The 15,679-nt window shown below is 43.1% G+C and overlaps 1 protein-coding gene across 6 annotated transcripts in view; it reads right to left on the bottom strand.

Annotated features, from left to right (window-relative positions):
- Nucleotides 1-15,679, bottom strand: part of INTS9 (integrator complex subunit 9) — an 86,845-nt gene that overhangs the window by 61,126 nt on the left and 10,040 nt on the right. For all 6 annotated transcript variants that reach the window (XM_038396790.2, XM_043510078.1, XM_038396789.2 and 3 more), the window contains 3 exons: nt 10,207-10,267; nt 6,786-6,848; nt 73-212 (listed from right to left, as the gene is read on the bottom strand). In XM_038396790.2, the coding sequence (XP_038252718.1) occupies nt 73-212; nt 6,786-6,848; nt 10,207-10,267 (264 nt within the window). The remainder of the gene's footprint in view (nt 1-72; nt 213-6,785; nt 6,849-10,206; nt 10,268-15,679) is intronic.

Consider the following 15,679-nt stretch of genomic DNA (forward strand, 5'->3'; position numbering starts at 1 on the left):
CCCACACTGTCCTTTACACCTTTTCCTTAGTAGTGAAGGGAAAGAATTAGAGGATATTAAAGGACTTTTCACCTGCCAATCTGAACAGTGGGCTCAGTGGCATACACTGTTCCAGTGAATCCAGTATACTCTGTGATATAGGGCAATGCCATCATACAGTGATAGTTTGAGATCAGGATGACATCTACCGTAGACAGGTCTAGCAGCTCGGTCTGAAAACGGAAGGGAAAGACAAATGACCTGTAATCTTTGCACACACAGTTTGGGAAACAAAGCAAAATTGTTTTTCAAGTATTTACACACTTTTCATTGTAACCTGATGAACATTTAATCATTAAAACAGGGGCACATAATGTCTGTGGGAACAGTTAAGATTTTCCATGAGTTTAATATTTTTAAAAACCATTAAGTTACTCCCTTCTTTGGATTGCTCAGGTCATCCAGTCTTTGATTTATCTGTTTTAGACCACACAGACCCTTGAGTATGTATGAATGCAATAAATGAACATGCAACATTACTTCTCATTATATAATTAGAATGTGTCCATCAACATGAGTGAACATTTCACCCAATCACCATAGGACTATCCCACAGCCATCTATTATGGGGTTTCTTGCATCTTCCTCTCAAGCAGCTGGTTGGTATTGCCCACTGCTGGAAACAGCATAGTAGACTAGATGAACACCAGTCTATCTAGCAATGACAACACTACATTCCTACACTTCACACACTAAACATTGCATTATTTAACATCTCTATCAGTCACAATGTTTTCCATCACAGTATTTGAGTATGAGATTGACACTTCATCAGATACTAAGAAACAGAGGTAGAATACAATTTGTTTGTATGTGACAGCTACAGTAATGGTTCAAAAGAGGCAAAGGAGAAAATTTAACACATGAAGGAATTTTAATTAGAGATATTTACTGGTAATGCTATAATACAAATGGCGTCAAGTCAGAAATTTACAAGAAATTTGACCTCTAACTTGGTTATTATAGAGCAGCTAATGGGATCAAAAGTTATCAAGCACAGATTATCCCATTACAAGGCTCGGTCCATCGATCTGAATAAAATGGCAGAAAAGAAGGTCACTCAAATTCCCAGAAGCCTGATCCTAGTGTTCTAGTGACACATTTCTGATCTCATATCTCTAGCTTTCACGCTTTCAGCCCATGATCATGAGTGAAGTTGCAGGTGTCTCTTCAAAGTGCAACTCAATGAGGCAAAGAATGGGCAGAGGGAATAAAAGCAGGAAGAACCATCTCAGGATACAGAACACACATGATCCATTTATCTTTCTAACCTTGCTGGACCAAATCATAAAAATGTAGGGTTGGAAGGAAGCTAAAGAAGTCATCAAGTCCACCCACCCTCCCCTGTGCTGAGGCAGGGCCATGTAAACCTAGAACATCCCTGACAGGTGTTTATCCAACCTATATTTAAAAATCTCCACAACCTCCCTTGGAAGCCAATTCCAGAGCTTAACTACCATTAGAGTTAGAAAGTTTTCCCCTAATATCTAACCTAAATCTCCCTTGCTGCAGATTAAGCCCATTACTTCTTGTCCTACCTTCATGGACATGGAGAACAATTGATAAACAGCCTTTAATATAACTGACGGTTTATCAGGTCCTACCTCAGGTCATCTTCGCTCAAGACTAAACATGCCGAGTTTTTTTTAAACCTTTCCGCATAAGTCAGGTTTTTCAAACTGTTTACCATTTTTGTTGCTTTCTTCTGGACTCTCAATTTGTCCACATCTTTCCCATAAGGTGGCACCTAGAACTGGACACAACACTCCAGCTGAGGCCTCACCAGTGCCAATTAAGTACCACTATGCCTGACTAAGGCTTCTACTGCAGCATCTAGGACCTGCTTCTTCCATGAATTTAATCCTCCACTGATTTTGTGCTTTTCTCAAACCCTGTCTTGTGCGGGGAAGCCCAAGCTAATAGCAGTTTAGATCATACAAAACGAATGTGAGGTGAACTTCAGCGCTGCACTTGGATCCAACCTGGAGACTCATCAGAAAAGATGAGGAAGATGGGGAACCTAAAGGACCAACTGTAGAGCCCCAGTGCTTCAGCTGCTCACCACGTTAGGAATGTTCTGTATATAAATCAAAGGGGTGCAACAAACAAAACAAATGGAAAGGGGGAGAAAGCATGCACTATGGGGCTCCTGCTAAAAAACACCTATGACATACAAAGTTGTTTTTTAAATGTGGGAGAGACTCAGAAAGTTGCCCAAGGGGAGTGAGTGTTGTACCTTATGGCCCACAATAGTAAAAGCCTGCTCTCCTGCCAAGCCCTTAGTGTGCGATCGTTAAAAGATACAAAGTGTCTGAGTGCAGAGATCCAGTCTAATAAAGAGGTCTCAAATATATATACAGCTTATACAAAATTAAAGGCTTTAAAATAGGGCTGTCAAACAATTAAAAAAATTAATCATGCCATTATACGATAATAGAATACCATTTATTTAAATATTTTGGATGTTTTCTACATTTTCAAATATTGATATCAATTACAACACAGAATACAAAGTGCACAATGCTCACTTTATATTTATTTTTGATTACAAATATTTGCACTGTAAAAATGATGAGAAATAATATTTTCAATTTGCCTCATACAATTACTGTAGTGCAATCTCTTTATCATGAAAGTGCAAATTACAAATGGAGGGGTTTTTTGTTACATATGTGCACTCCAAAACAAAACAATGTAAAACTTTAGAGCCTACAAGTCTACTCAGTACTACTTCTTGTTCAGCCAATTGCTCAAAGAAACAAGTTTGTTTACATTGACAGGAGATAATGCTGCCCACTTCTTAATTACAATGTCACCTGAAAGTGAGAAAAGGCGTATTCTTGCACCTTCTTGTCAACTGTCTAAATGGGCCATCTTGATTATCACTACAAGCTTTTTTCTTCTGCTGATAACTCATCTTAACTAAATTAGCCTCTCACAGTTTGTATGGCAACTTCCAACTTATCTGTGTGTGTGCGCGCGTGCGCACATGTGTAATATATCTTCTTACTATATGTTCCATTCTATGCATCCGATGAAGTGGGCTATAGCCCACGAAAGCTTGTGCTCTAATAAATTTGTTAGTCTCTAAGGTGCCACAAGTACTCCTGTTCTTTTTGCGGATACACACGAACACGGCTGCTACTCTGAAACCTTTCATGACAAAGAGATTGCACTACAGTATGTGTATTAAATGAACTGAAAAATACTATTTCTTTTTGTCATTTTTACAGTGCAAATATTTGTAATAAAAATATAAAGTGAGCACTATGCACTTTGTATTCTGTGTTGTAATTGAAATTGATATATTTGAAAATGTAGAAAAAACATTCAAAAATATTTAGTCAGTTTAAATAGGTATTCTATTGTTTAACAGTGTGATTAACTGAGATTCATTTTTTTAATCACAATTAATTTTTTTGAGTTAATCGCGTGAGTTAACTGAGATTAATCGACAGCCCTACATTAAAAATCAACTGGCCCAGATGAAAGTCAATAAATTATTTAATATGTAGCCAGTCAAAGAATGTAGGGTGCAGTCACAGGGAGACTGGCCCGTTTAAGGGGGAATGGATCTACTTCACCTGTGAATAGTTAGTTGCCTCCCAACAGGGCCTGAAAGAGAGCAGATGCCCTCTATAAAGACACAGGCCTCAGCTGAGAAAAGGAGAAGCAGGAATCTGGTGATTTGCTCAGAGACAGCTGCATGAGATCTGAGAGAGGAGTAAGTGTGAACTGCTGGGGCAGAAGGAACAAATGAGAGCTGTTGGCAGAATGCTGAGGATGAGCACAAATGGAGAGAACTGGCCAGCACTGAGAAACTTGCCAGGTAGAAGGCTTGTGTAGAGACCCCCCTAAGTCAGAGGTTCAGAAACTGTGGTCCGCGAGCTCCATTCAGATGGTCCGCGGATAGTTCCCTCTAAGGTGCATGCCTGGGTGGCCGCACATGAGAGAATGAAGGGCCACCCACCTAACTAGTGGAACCGCACAGGCATGGCTCCACTAATTAGGTGTCTGGACCTGGAGAAGATGCACATGTAAGGTGAGGTGGTGGCTTTGGGGGGGAATAGGGAGTAGGAGGGAGGGAGCAAGCAGTGGGATGAGGTGAGGGAAATAGGAGGTAGGTGCGGGGGCAGTGGGGTGAGAAGAGGGGGTAGGGGGAATCTGGGACGTGCAGGGCTGCAGCGGACAGAGAAAGAGGTGATTTTCTCCAGCTCCATGGCTGTGGCTGCCAGGGAGAGAACCCCCCCTCCTTCACAGCCCCAGCTCGGGGGCTGCTGCAGCGGGGGCGAGAGGGAGATACCCCCCTTCCTTCCCAGCCCAGCGGCTGCCACAGTGGGGGAGAGCCTACTGATATTAAAATAGGACTTGCGTGCTTTTATTTGTAGAACAAAAAAACCTTTAATTATTAAGTTTTTTTTATATAGCACTTTTATCCAAAGCGCTTTACAATAATTAGCTAATGGTACAAACATTTGGAAAGATCATTAAGTGGTCTGCCAAGACCCTCAGCAATTTTCAAGTGGTCCATGAAAAAAATAAATAAATGTGAGAACCACTGCCCAAGGTAATGTGGGAAAACCAGCTGAATAGGAGCAGGCTGTGCCCAAAAACAAAAGGCTTGATTCTGGAGGGAGGTTCCAATGAGCAGGGGTAGGACTTGCAGGCAAAGGGCCTGGGGAACAAAACATTGCAGGGTACCCTCTCACATAAAACCTGAGTTGCGGGTTGCAGAAGAGTTGCAAGAAGTACAGAGAAGTACCAGAGGTGGTGGACCTCAAACAGGGCAGCAGAGGAACTAGGGAACAGAGTGCATGTTGACTGTCAGGTGGAGAAAACCACCATGGTGTATGGATGGAGGACTGCTGCATTTTAATTTTTCATACTTTAGGGGTTTTGAGAGAATTTGCAGAAGTCTGAAACTGTACAGTATTAATAAATTATGCCCAGAAGCAGGGCTTGAACTGTCCTGAGGAACATCATTATTCTAGTTGTGTGGCGGTGAGATGGCTGTCAGTTTGATCTGTGGGGGAGATGAGCAATTTGATAGTTTCTGGGGAATGTAGGGGAAACAGAGACAGGACATGCTTGTATCACCGCCAGAGAATGCCCTAACGGAGGTTGAGTCCTGTTACAGGTGCACATAATGCAATCATGGTTAGGCAAACCAACAAAGCAAGCATGCCGAGTTTTGAACAAGTGGCAGAGCAGCCTCACAAAAAGGGTATTCCTGTGGTCAGATGTGTTGTTGTGGGACAAAATAAAGGCACAGACTTCACAAGCAGAGTGAACACTTTTGTTCCACAGCCAACACAAGGCTGTCGGAAGTTGTAAGCAGAAGTGATACCTTAAACTTGCTGCCTCTGTAGAAGTTCCCTCAAAAGTGAGAGCGAGGAAGGAGAGAGACCTTCCTCTTGTGATCTAACCACAAGCAAGACTTCTGCTTTAGTGGGACCAAGAATGTCATAGCATGATACATTCACCTGGCAATATCACCCAAGCATTCTACCAAAGGGGAGAGTTTGCAAGGCAAGAGATATATAGTTGTGTATCACCAGCATTACACCATTAAGGCTTCATACTTGTTGAGAACCTTGAGAGACAGTGGAGCATCTCAACAGAAGCTGCCTATAACATCCCTAAAATGGTGTCACTATCGTCTTCCCCTTATGACTAAGGAGCATCAGATACACTGGCAACAGCACTCACTCACCAAAACTACAACTCCCTGTCAGTCACCAGACAGCTGCGGAGCTGGGTATATTCCATTCCAGGTGTATCATCAGAAAAGCCAGCTGACCTAAACCTAAAATGAGCAGCTGATCATTTGTGACCTTGACAAGTTTGGTCTCAACTCCAAAGGAAGGCTGGAAACTAAGTCTACCTAGGACACTGGTGCCAAGGGCAGCTGGAGTTGAACAGCCACTGCCTTCTGCATCACCATCCATAAGAAGGTCTGTTTTTTTTTTTTTTTTTTTTTTTTTTTAAATAAGGGACAGTAACTGCCAAGCATCCTGGTTCTTGAAGTGGGGGCACGTTCCTGCATGTTTGGAGTAGCAGGCAGCCTCCCCACACAAAGTTGATGACATGGCTTGTCAAAAACTGCACCAACCACCAACTTGCTTTTAGCAATTGAAGTGTCAGAAGCTGCAAAGGGTGCATTTCAGGGAGTCAGTAAACCAGGGACATTGATGTCAAAAACTGGAAGATGATCCAAGCAAGTTGAAGTAGTCTGTTTGGAGACCAGGACTCTCACAGTCAAAAGGCCTGGAAAAGTCAGTCCAGAAGTAATCCTATCTTTATACTTCAGGAACACAGGAAACTTCAATCAAGTGAAGGAACTTCTAATAGAACAAGAGTAATGCTTAACTAGACTGCAGGCTACACAAGAGTTCAGTTAAGCACATCATGAAAGCCTCTGTGGTTAGAGGCAAGTAACTTCTCTTTGTTTCAGTAACAGTTATGTATGTCTGAACATGTATCCACTGTCATATACAGGTTTGGCATATCCTATTGCCCTTTTTTATGATGCCAAATGTAGCTTCTATAAGTGCCTTTGTATCCTACTGTCAGATGTTAATTCTCTCTTGAGTTATCTTGCACCAATCTCCTAAAATAGTGAGGGCCTGTTTCTATTCTTTCTGCAGTGTCACAAATATCTTAATATCTCAGAAGTTTAAAAAAAAAAAGTCACAGGATACTTGAATGGAATACTATTTCTGCATTAAGGTTTCAATGAAACTCACCTCTGGCAAACAGAATTCAGGTACAGAATCTACAAACACATGGCCAGAACATTCCTTTAGTTCCTATAAGGAAAAGGATATTAATAGGCAAGAAGAGATGACACAAAAGCAGCTTTTAAAACAAAACTATACAAATAAAGACTTTCCTCTAATATGATGGATTTTACCTCTTCAAATCCATTGCAGGCTTTCCATTACAACAGCTAACTTCCAGCTTTTTATTACTATAATTGTTTATTTTCAGTTCTAACCACTCTCTTCTGGAAAGAGGTTTTGCTAGGGTTGCTTTCAATGGGAGACAAGGCTGTTCTGTACTTCAGGGGATTGGGACATTAGTTTGAATGAGCAGGTAGGATACTGTAGCAAACACTAAAGAGGCTCCAGCATGTAAAGGGTTCATTGCTAATCACATGGCTGGGGTTATGAAAGGAGAAGTAACCAGGGGGTCCTCTTCCTTTTCAGCTAGCTGAAGCTGGAAATGCCTTAAGTAGGTTTGCTCTGGCTTTGAGTTTTGTCATTTGGAAATAAAGGAAGCCCCAAAGAACAGGATGTGAAGTGACTTCTTGTTGGGATTTGTTCTTCCTTGTGTGGCTGGAAAGGCTGCTTACCAGCTTACAGGCTCATTAAAACACTTTAGATTTGGACCCCAGTCCTGGTCCTAATTTAGTCAGTGAAAATTTGGCATTAATGGAAACAGGATCTGGCCTTTAGCTCATATGTTTGAAGCATTTTATCCAACACCTTTTCTTGATCTAAGCTTTGTGTTGCATCTCCTGTTAGATTTCATCCCCTTTGATCTCTATTGATCTATTTTTCCTGCTCTCCCCACCAGTTCAAGACAGCAACATCTGAAAGTTTAACCAAATGAAAAAATCACAAGCTTCAAGGTTATGCATGTGTAAGGTAAACAAAAGTGACCTCAAACTTGATCCTAGTAACGTCCTGCAAGTTGCAAGTCACCCACAAACCACCTCCTCTTAAAACACCTCTGTTTATTGTCCCAAAACGAATGGTTTCAGCCAGCTTTGGAATGAGATTCAGTCTTCAGTTCTAATTCTTAATAGTTATGGTGCACTTGAAAACTAATAAAAAATGAGCAATTACATCTAATGGCAAAAGTCTTCTCATCTCATCTTGAGGGAGTTAAGAATGATTAAAACTAGATCAGGGTGAATTTCAATGTCTCTCCTGGACTTAAATAGGTTTTATAACTGCATCCAGAATAATGCTACAAGAGGGTATATGTCCAGCTTACATGACAAAATACCGTCCTTTGACCCTCACTTCCTTCTTTTCCAGCATCAGTAAGAGTATTTGTCATTCAAAGCAGTTACAGTGGTCAATGCAAGGGTAGGAGATGCTGCCTTTGAATTAATAAAATGTGACCCCCCTCTGACACTGCATTGGTTTGAAGAATCTTTTGAACAAATACAATGCCAATGGAACTACAGCAAATCATACACTGTACGAGACACTGATGTCATATCAGGTCTGTGGGTTCTTTGGACAGGATACAGTATCTATGGTAAAGAAGAGATGCATGAGGAATTGGTTCTGATAGACATTCAGACAGGTATTTGTTCTGGAAGGCAGTGTGGTCCAGGACACAAAGTTAGAAATGAGGAGAAATGAGTCTACTCCCAGTTCTCCCGACTCATTCTGCACAAGTTACTTCTAGGGTATGTCTATACTACCCGCTGGATCGGCGGGCAGCGATTGATCCAGAGGGAGTTGATTTATTGTGTCTATTCTAGAAGCGATAAATCGACCCCCAAGTGCTCTCCCGTCAACTCCTGTACTCCACCACCATGAGAGGTGCAGACAGAGTCGATGGGGGAGCATCAGTAGTCGACTCACTGTAGTGAAGACACCGCGGTGAATAGGTCTAAGTATGTGGACTTCAGCTACGTGACTTAGATCGATCCCCCACTCTAGTGTAGACCAGGCCTCAGGCTGGTGCTGACAGGGCTGGCTCTAGGATTTTTGCCCCCCCCCCCCCCCTTTTTCATGCCCTCCCACCCCCGGCTCCGCTCCAACTCCACCCCTTCCCAAATCCCTGGCCCCGCCTCCTCCCCCGGGAATGCTGCATTCCCCCCCATTGCTTCCTGCAGCTCCCCCCCCCACAGCCCCCCACCGTAGCTCACCTCCACTTCACCTGCTCCCCTGCACACGCTGCTACTCCGCTTCTCCCCACTCCCTCTCAGGCAAGGGAGAGACAGCATGTTCAGGGGAGCAGGTGGAGCAGAGGTGAGCGAGGGGTGGCGAGAGCACAGGAAGTAACGGGGGGGGGGAATAGAGGAACCACTCCCTGCCCCAGCTCACCTCTGCTCCACCACCGCTGCCCCGGGAAGGAGGGGGGAGAAGTGGAGCACCAGTGGCGAGCTCAGGGGAGCAGGCGGAGGCAAGCTGGGGCAGCGGGGGCACATTTCTAGGGGCAGCATGGCAGGCACCGGAATGCCGCCCCTAGAAATGTGCCACCCCAAGCACCTGTTTGTTTTGCTGGTGCCTAGCACCGGCCCTGGGTGCTGAGCATCCACAGCTCCCATTGACTTCAAACAGAAGAAAATCAGGCCCATCAATCTTTTTGTACCTCTGGAAGTCTACGTGCCTATTATTAAGGTTCTGAATTGACGTATGCATGAAGTCAGAAAAAGGAACAATTAAAAGTGTTGCCCATGTGTATTTGACCTGCATCTGCCTGTTTTACAAACATTAAACGAGTTTATGCTTGTTTCAAGCTGTGGGAGAGTAAGCTGGATTCTGTGATGCCTCAGATCAACAGATCTGAGTTCTGATTGCGAAATTTTTGTACTGGGTAAGGATGCAAGAGGCAAAGAGATCACATTTCTCTAGTAGAGTCAGGGTAAATTGGATAAACTCAAGGCCTTGGAATTAGGAGTTCAGGAGTGAAATCCTGCCCCACTTAGTTTAATGGCAAACTCTCAAGGACTTCAGCACAGCCACGATTTCACCCCTTGATTCTAGTCTCTACCCTGCTACAGACTTCCAATGTGACCATGGGCAAATCATTTAGCTTCTCTAGTTCCCTGTCTAAAAACAGGGTTAATAATACTCATCTACATCACAAGTGGGTTATGAGGCTTATTCATTAGTGTTAGTAAAGAGCTTTGACATTCTCTGATAGAAGGCACAACAGAATGACAAGGTCTGAAATATGAAACCCCACGAAATAAGAGAAAATTAAAAAACAGTCACACACACTACTTCTGCACTTTAAAATGACCCTCAAAAACTGTTTTAAAGACTGAAAACCACAGAGCCACTGTTTAGATATTGCAACTAAACGTTTTACTAATGACATGCACATAAATATATGCAAGGAAGCAGCACAGTAGTACAGCTCCAGCCACATCAGGTGACTTCTTGCCCGGCAAGGAAATTAAAAAGCTCCATAAGTTACCTTGTCTAGGAAAGTGTTTCCATCTTTTAAAACCCAGCCAGGGAGTTTGGACAGCCTGGGACTGCAGGGGAAAAAAATAATTTGCTAAGTATTAAGTCATCATTAATAATGGTATAATTCACTTCATATTTTTTGTTAAGCACTTACCTCATACTTGGTACTGTACAGGAAATAGACAAACCCTTACTTAAGGAACTAACAAGTTTAATAAAATAGATAAATGCAATGAAATCATGTAAGTAGTCACAGGAATTACTTTAAAAAATATCATAATTATGGCACACATCGTGGCCGTGAGGAGGGAGGGGAGAGTGCCAAAGGATCTTTATATCCACAAAGAAATTAAACTTGGTTTTAGGTCTCACCCAAAGATGCACTCAAAATACAAATGTATAGCAACACATTTCCCTGTGTTGGAAGCAAGAAGGTGCGAGTCAATCCTGCCAGTATTTGAACCCATGTTTCAGATTGGAAACTCAAATACTACTAAGCTACGCTTGTGGGTGTGATTTTAACTTTAAGACTGATAAACAATCCTCGAGGATGACATCCCAACAAAGTGTTTGCAGGAAACTTTAAAGCAGCACTTGTTGTGCTACTATAGTTAAGAGACTGTCAAAACCTCCAGTGTACCATCTTCAGAGGGCCTGTAACTGAGCTGCAAACTTTTGTCTACCCATATTTAAGGTTTTCACATAACCCAGGAAACAGAGGGAAGGTAATTCAGCTCTCCTGTGACTGGGCATTGCAGCAAGAGGGTACTGGGGCTTTCTTAACTTCAGATTCTGGGAGAGATCCTGAGAGATGAGCAGCTCCTGCAAATTCCATTGACTGCAGAGAGATTCACAGGGGCTCAGTACCTCAAAAGGGGCTCAGTACCTCTATAGTCCATTCATCTTGCTGGCCAGAATACTGTGGGAGACCGTGTCAAAATGGCTCAGAGGGAGAAAGGAGTTCCAAGCTTACAGAGCTGCCGTATGAGGAGAGATTAATATGACTGGGACTTTTCAGCTTGCAAAAAAGACGACTAAAGGGGGGAGATGATAGAGGTTTATAAAATCATGACTGGTGTGGAGAAAGTAAATAAGGAATTGTTATTTCCCACTTCTTATAAACACAAGAATTAGGGGTCATCACATTAAATTAATAGGCAGCAGGTTTAAAACAAACAAAAAAGTATTTTTTTCACACAATGTACAGTCAACCTGTGGAACTCCTTGCCAGAGGATTTTATGAAGGCCAAGACTACAACAGGGCTCAAAAATGAACTAGATAAATTCATGGAGGATAGGTCCATCAATGGCGATTAGCCAGGATGGGCAAGATTGATGTCCCTAGCCTCCGTTTTCCAGAAGCTGGGAATGGGCAACAGGGGATGAATCACTTGATGATTACCTGTTCTGTTCATTCCCTCTGAAGCACCTGACACTGGCCACTGTTGGAAGACAGGATACTGGGCTAGATGGACCTTTGGTCTAATCCAGTATGGCCGTTCTTATGCAGAGAAGCACAAGCAAAAGTGCAATCGACCCCAGCACACACTATGGAACATCACAGGGAGCGGGAAACAGAGGAGATTAAGACTGGAGGAGTGAAGACTGGGGATAAGATAAGATCTGAGCTGTGGCATGAGAAGGTGATGCCAGGTGAAGTCAATCCCATTTTGAAAACTGGGAGGGCAGTGTTGAATTAGTTTGGAAATGTACAAGAAGCCAGTGAGTGCGCTGAGGTGAAATGAGTCCGTTTGCTGGAATAACATAGCAATCTGGAGATGCAGGGATTCAAAGAAGCTCATTTTGAGAAGGTGAGATGGGGTTAAAAAAAAAAAACTAAGGGAAAGGCAGGAATGAAGCAAGAACAAGTATATGCGATATGCTACAGGTGAAAAAATGTAAACAAGGGAGAGAAGAGACGGAGTGTCTAGAGTCAAAGAAGATACCAAGATGTTTGGCTTTTGTAGCAAAATTAAAAGCTGGGTCTTGGGTTTAAGTGGTAGTGAATTTAAAGACATGGGGCAAAGAGGACTCTTCCTTCGAAGCCAAAAAGTAGCACAATTCCCTCCTACACCATTCTTGATATTGTGATGGAGTGATTGATTAATCCAAACTAGTTAGAGCGGTCACATAAATAAAGTGAGTAAGCGTGTCACACTTCTAGAAAGGAAAGGTTAAGTGCTTTCTGTGTGTTCACTTTTATCTCTTTGCATTTGACTTTGTTGTAAGAGAGAACTTCAGCTGATACACCTGTTTCCAGTGTATAGATGGCACAAAAGAACATTCTTTGGCCAACTCATCAAACACATGGTTTGTGCATGAATCATGGTGTATCAGGCTGCAGAGAGCAGGGAAGGCTTTTGCAGGACTAGATGGAGTCTAAACAGCTTTGTGATAGAACAGAAAAGTGTGAAGAATGTTCTTCACACTTTTCATCGGGTGAAACAAGACAGGGCTTCCCTCATTGGAAGTCTAAAGCAAAGGTATGAGGCATGCCTCATTTTAGCAGAGTCCAAGGCAAAGAGGAAAGATGGTCCAGTCGTTGGGGCACAAACCTAGAATTTAGGAAATCTGGGTTCAAGTTCACTTCTATTTTTAGCAAGCTAGCAAGAGCACAGCTAACAAGGGTACAGCTACATAAGCTGCCATTTGCTCCCCGCCCCCCACCACTTCATCATAGCTGTACCTTTTGTACCTCAGTTCGCCATCCTCATTTTACAGATAATAACCCTGCCCTCCCTCACAGGAATGTTGTGATGATAAATATATTAAAAATTGGGAGGTGCTCAGATACTATGGTAACTAGGATCCTATAAATACCACAGATAGAACAGGACTCCTCAGATCCAGCCCCTCTCAAGAGCCTGACTTTCATGGCCACAACTCATCCCTTTCACAGCGTGCTGAAGAGATTAGTTATCTCCCCAAAGCTGGCCAAGCCCTGCAAATGTACATGCTAGGTACATTTCTTGCTGCAAGGGCTTTTCAATCACCTTACAGACAAGACTGATCTGGATCTGATTAGTTGGTTCTGTTGGGTCTGGAGAGGATCAAATCCGACATCTTTCTTTATTGAAATTGAGTCAGTTTTGTTCAGAAGTTCTGGAGATTCTTGGGGAATTTGGGGCTATGACCTGCAATGTAGTCACTCATGACAGGTTAAATCAAACAAAGAGGCACTGGATCTGCTATTGGATCGCCTCAAGGAGCACTGATGCCAGCACCCCTAAAGCAACTGTTAGGCCTTTGCAGAAGAAGTTACTTCTTGGCACAGATAATGTTGTCAATTACTGCTTTAAGTTTTCTGTTTTGGGAAAGTTTTTGGAAAGCAGGTGTGGACCTAGGAGTTCTCAGATTTCATGGATCCTTTTTTTTTAAAAAAATAAATAAATAAAAAAAATCTAGTTGTGGCTCTCTGCATGGTATGTTGATAGCTCTCATCTCATTTTGATGCTGAACAAAGATCAGGTATCCACGCTGATTCTTTTAGTTCATAGAATATTAGGGTTGGAAGGGACCTCCGGAGGTCATCTAGTCCAACCCCCTGCTCAAAGCAGGACCAATCCCCAACTAAATCATCCCAGACAGGGCTTTGTCAAGCCTGACCTTAAAAACTTCTAAAGGAGATTTCACCACCTCCCTAGGTAACGCATTCCAGTATTTCACCACCCTCCTAGTGAAAAAGTTTTCTTAATATCCAACATAAACCTACCCCACTTCAACTTGAGACCATTACTCCTTGTTCTGTCATCTGCTACCACTGAGAACAGTCTAGATCTGTGGAACCCCCTTTCAGGTAGTTGAAAGCAGCTATCAAATCCCCGCTCATTCTTCTCTTCCGCAGACTAAACAATCCCAGTTCTCTCAGCCTCTCCTCATGAGTCACGTGTTCCAGTCCCCTAATCATTTTTGTTGCCCTCTGCTGGATTCTTTCCAATTTTTCCACATCCTTCTTGAAGTGTGGGGCCCAAAACTGGACACAGTACTTCAGATGAGGCTTCACCAATGTTGACTAGAGGGGAACAATTTCGTCCTTCGATCCACTGGCAATGCCCCTACTTATACAATCCAAAATGCCATTGGCCTTCTTGGCAACAACGGCACACTGTTGACTCATATCCAGCTTCTCATCCACTGTAACCCCTAGTTCCTTTTCTGCAGAACTGCTACGAGCCACTCAGTCCCTAGTCTGTAGCGGTACATGGGATTCTTCCATCCTAAGTGCAGGACTCTGCACTTGTCCTTGTTGAACCTCATCAGATTTCTTTTGGCCCAGTCCTCTAATTTATCTAGGTCCCTCTGTATCCTATCCCTACCCTCCAGAGTATCTACCTCTCCTCCCAGTTTAGTGTCATCTGCAAACTTGCTGAGGGTGCAATTCACACCATCCTCCGGATCATTTATGAAGATATTGAACAAAACCAGGCCGAGGACCAACCCTTGGGGCACTCCACTTGATACCAACTGCCAACTAGACATGGAGCCGTTGATGACTCCCCGTTGAGCCCGACAATCTAGCCAATTTTCTATCTACCTTATAGTCCATTCATCTTGCTGGCAAGAATACTGTGGGAGACGGTGTCAAAAGCTTTGCTAAAGTCAAGGAAAAACACATCCACTGCTTTCCCCTCATCCACAGAGCCAGTTATCTCATCATAGAAGGCAATTAGATTAGTCAGGCATGACTTGCCCTTGGTGAATCCATGCTAACTGTTCCTGAGCACTTTCCTCTCCTCTAAGTGCTTCAGAATTGATTCCTTGAGGACCTGCTCCATGATTTTTCCAGGGACTGAGGTGAGGCTGACTGGCCTGTAGTTCCCAGGATCCCCCTCCTTCCCTTTTTTTAAAAGATGGGCACTACATTAGCCTTTTTCCAGTTGTCCGAGACTTCCCCCGATCGCCATGAGTTTTCAAAGATAATGGCCAATGGCTCTGCAATCACATCCGCCAACTCCTTTAGCACTCTTGGATGCAGCACATCTGGCCCCATGGACTTGTGTTCGTCCAGCTTTTCTAAATAGTCCCGAACCACTTCTTTCTCCACAGGGGGCTAGTCACCTCCTCCCCATGCTGTGCTGCCCAGTGCAGTAGTCTGGGAGCTGACCTTGTTCATGAAGACAGAGGCAAAAAAAGCATTGAGTACATTAGCTTTTTCCACATCCTCTGTCACTAGGTTGCCTCCCTCATTCAGTAAGGGGCCCACACTTTCCTTGATTTTCTTCTTGTTGCTAACATACCTGAAGAAACCCTTCCGTTACTCTTAACATCTCTTGCTAGCTGCACTGGAGTGCACTGTGATTTGGCCTTTCTGATTTCACTCCTGCATGCCCAAGCAATATTTTTATACTCTTCTCTGGTCATTTGTCCAATCTTCCACTTCTTGTAAGCTTCTTTTTTGTGTTTAAGATCAGCAAGGATTTTCCTGTTAAGCCAAGCTGGTTGCCTGTCATATTTACTATTCTTTCTACACATTGGGATGG

This window comes from Dermochelys coriacea, chromosome 3 (assembly GCF_009764565.3).
Source record: "Dermochelys coriacea isolate rDerCor1 chromosome 3, rDerCor1.pri.v4, whole genome shotgun sequence".
Taxonomy (NCBI): domain Eukaryota; kingdom Metazoa; phylum Chordata; order Testudines; family Dermochelyidae; genus Dermochelys; species Dermochelys coriacea.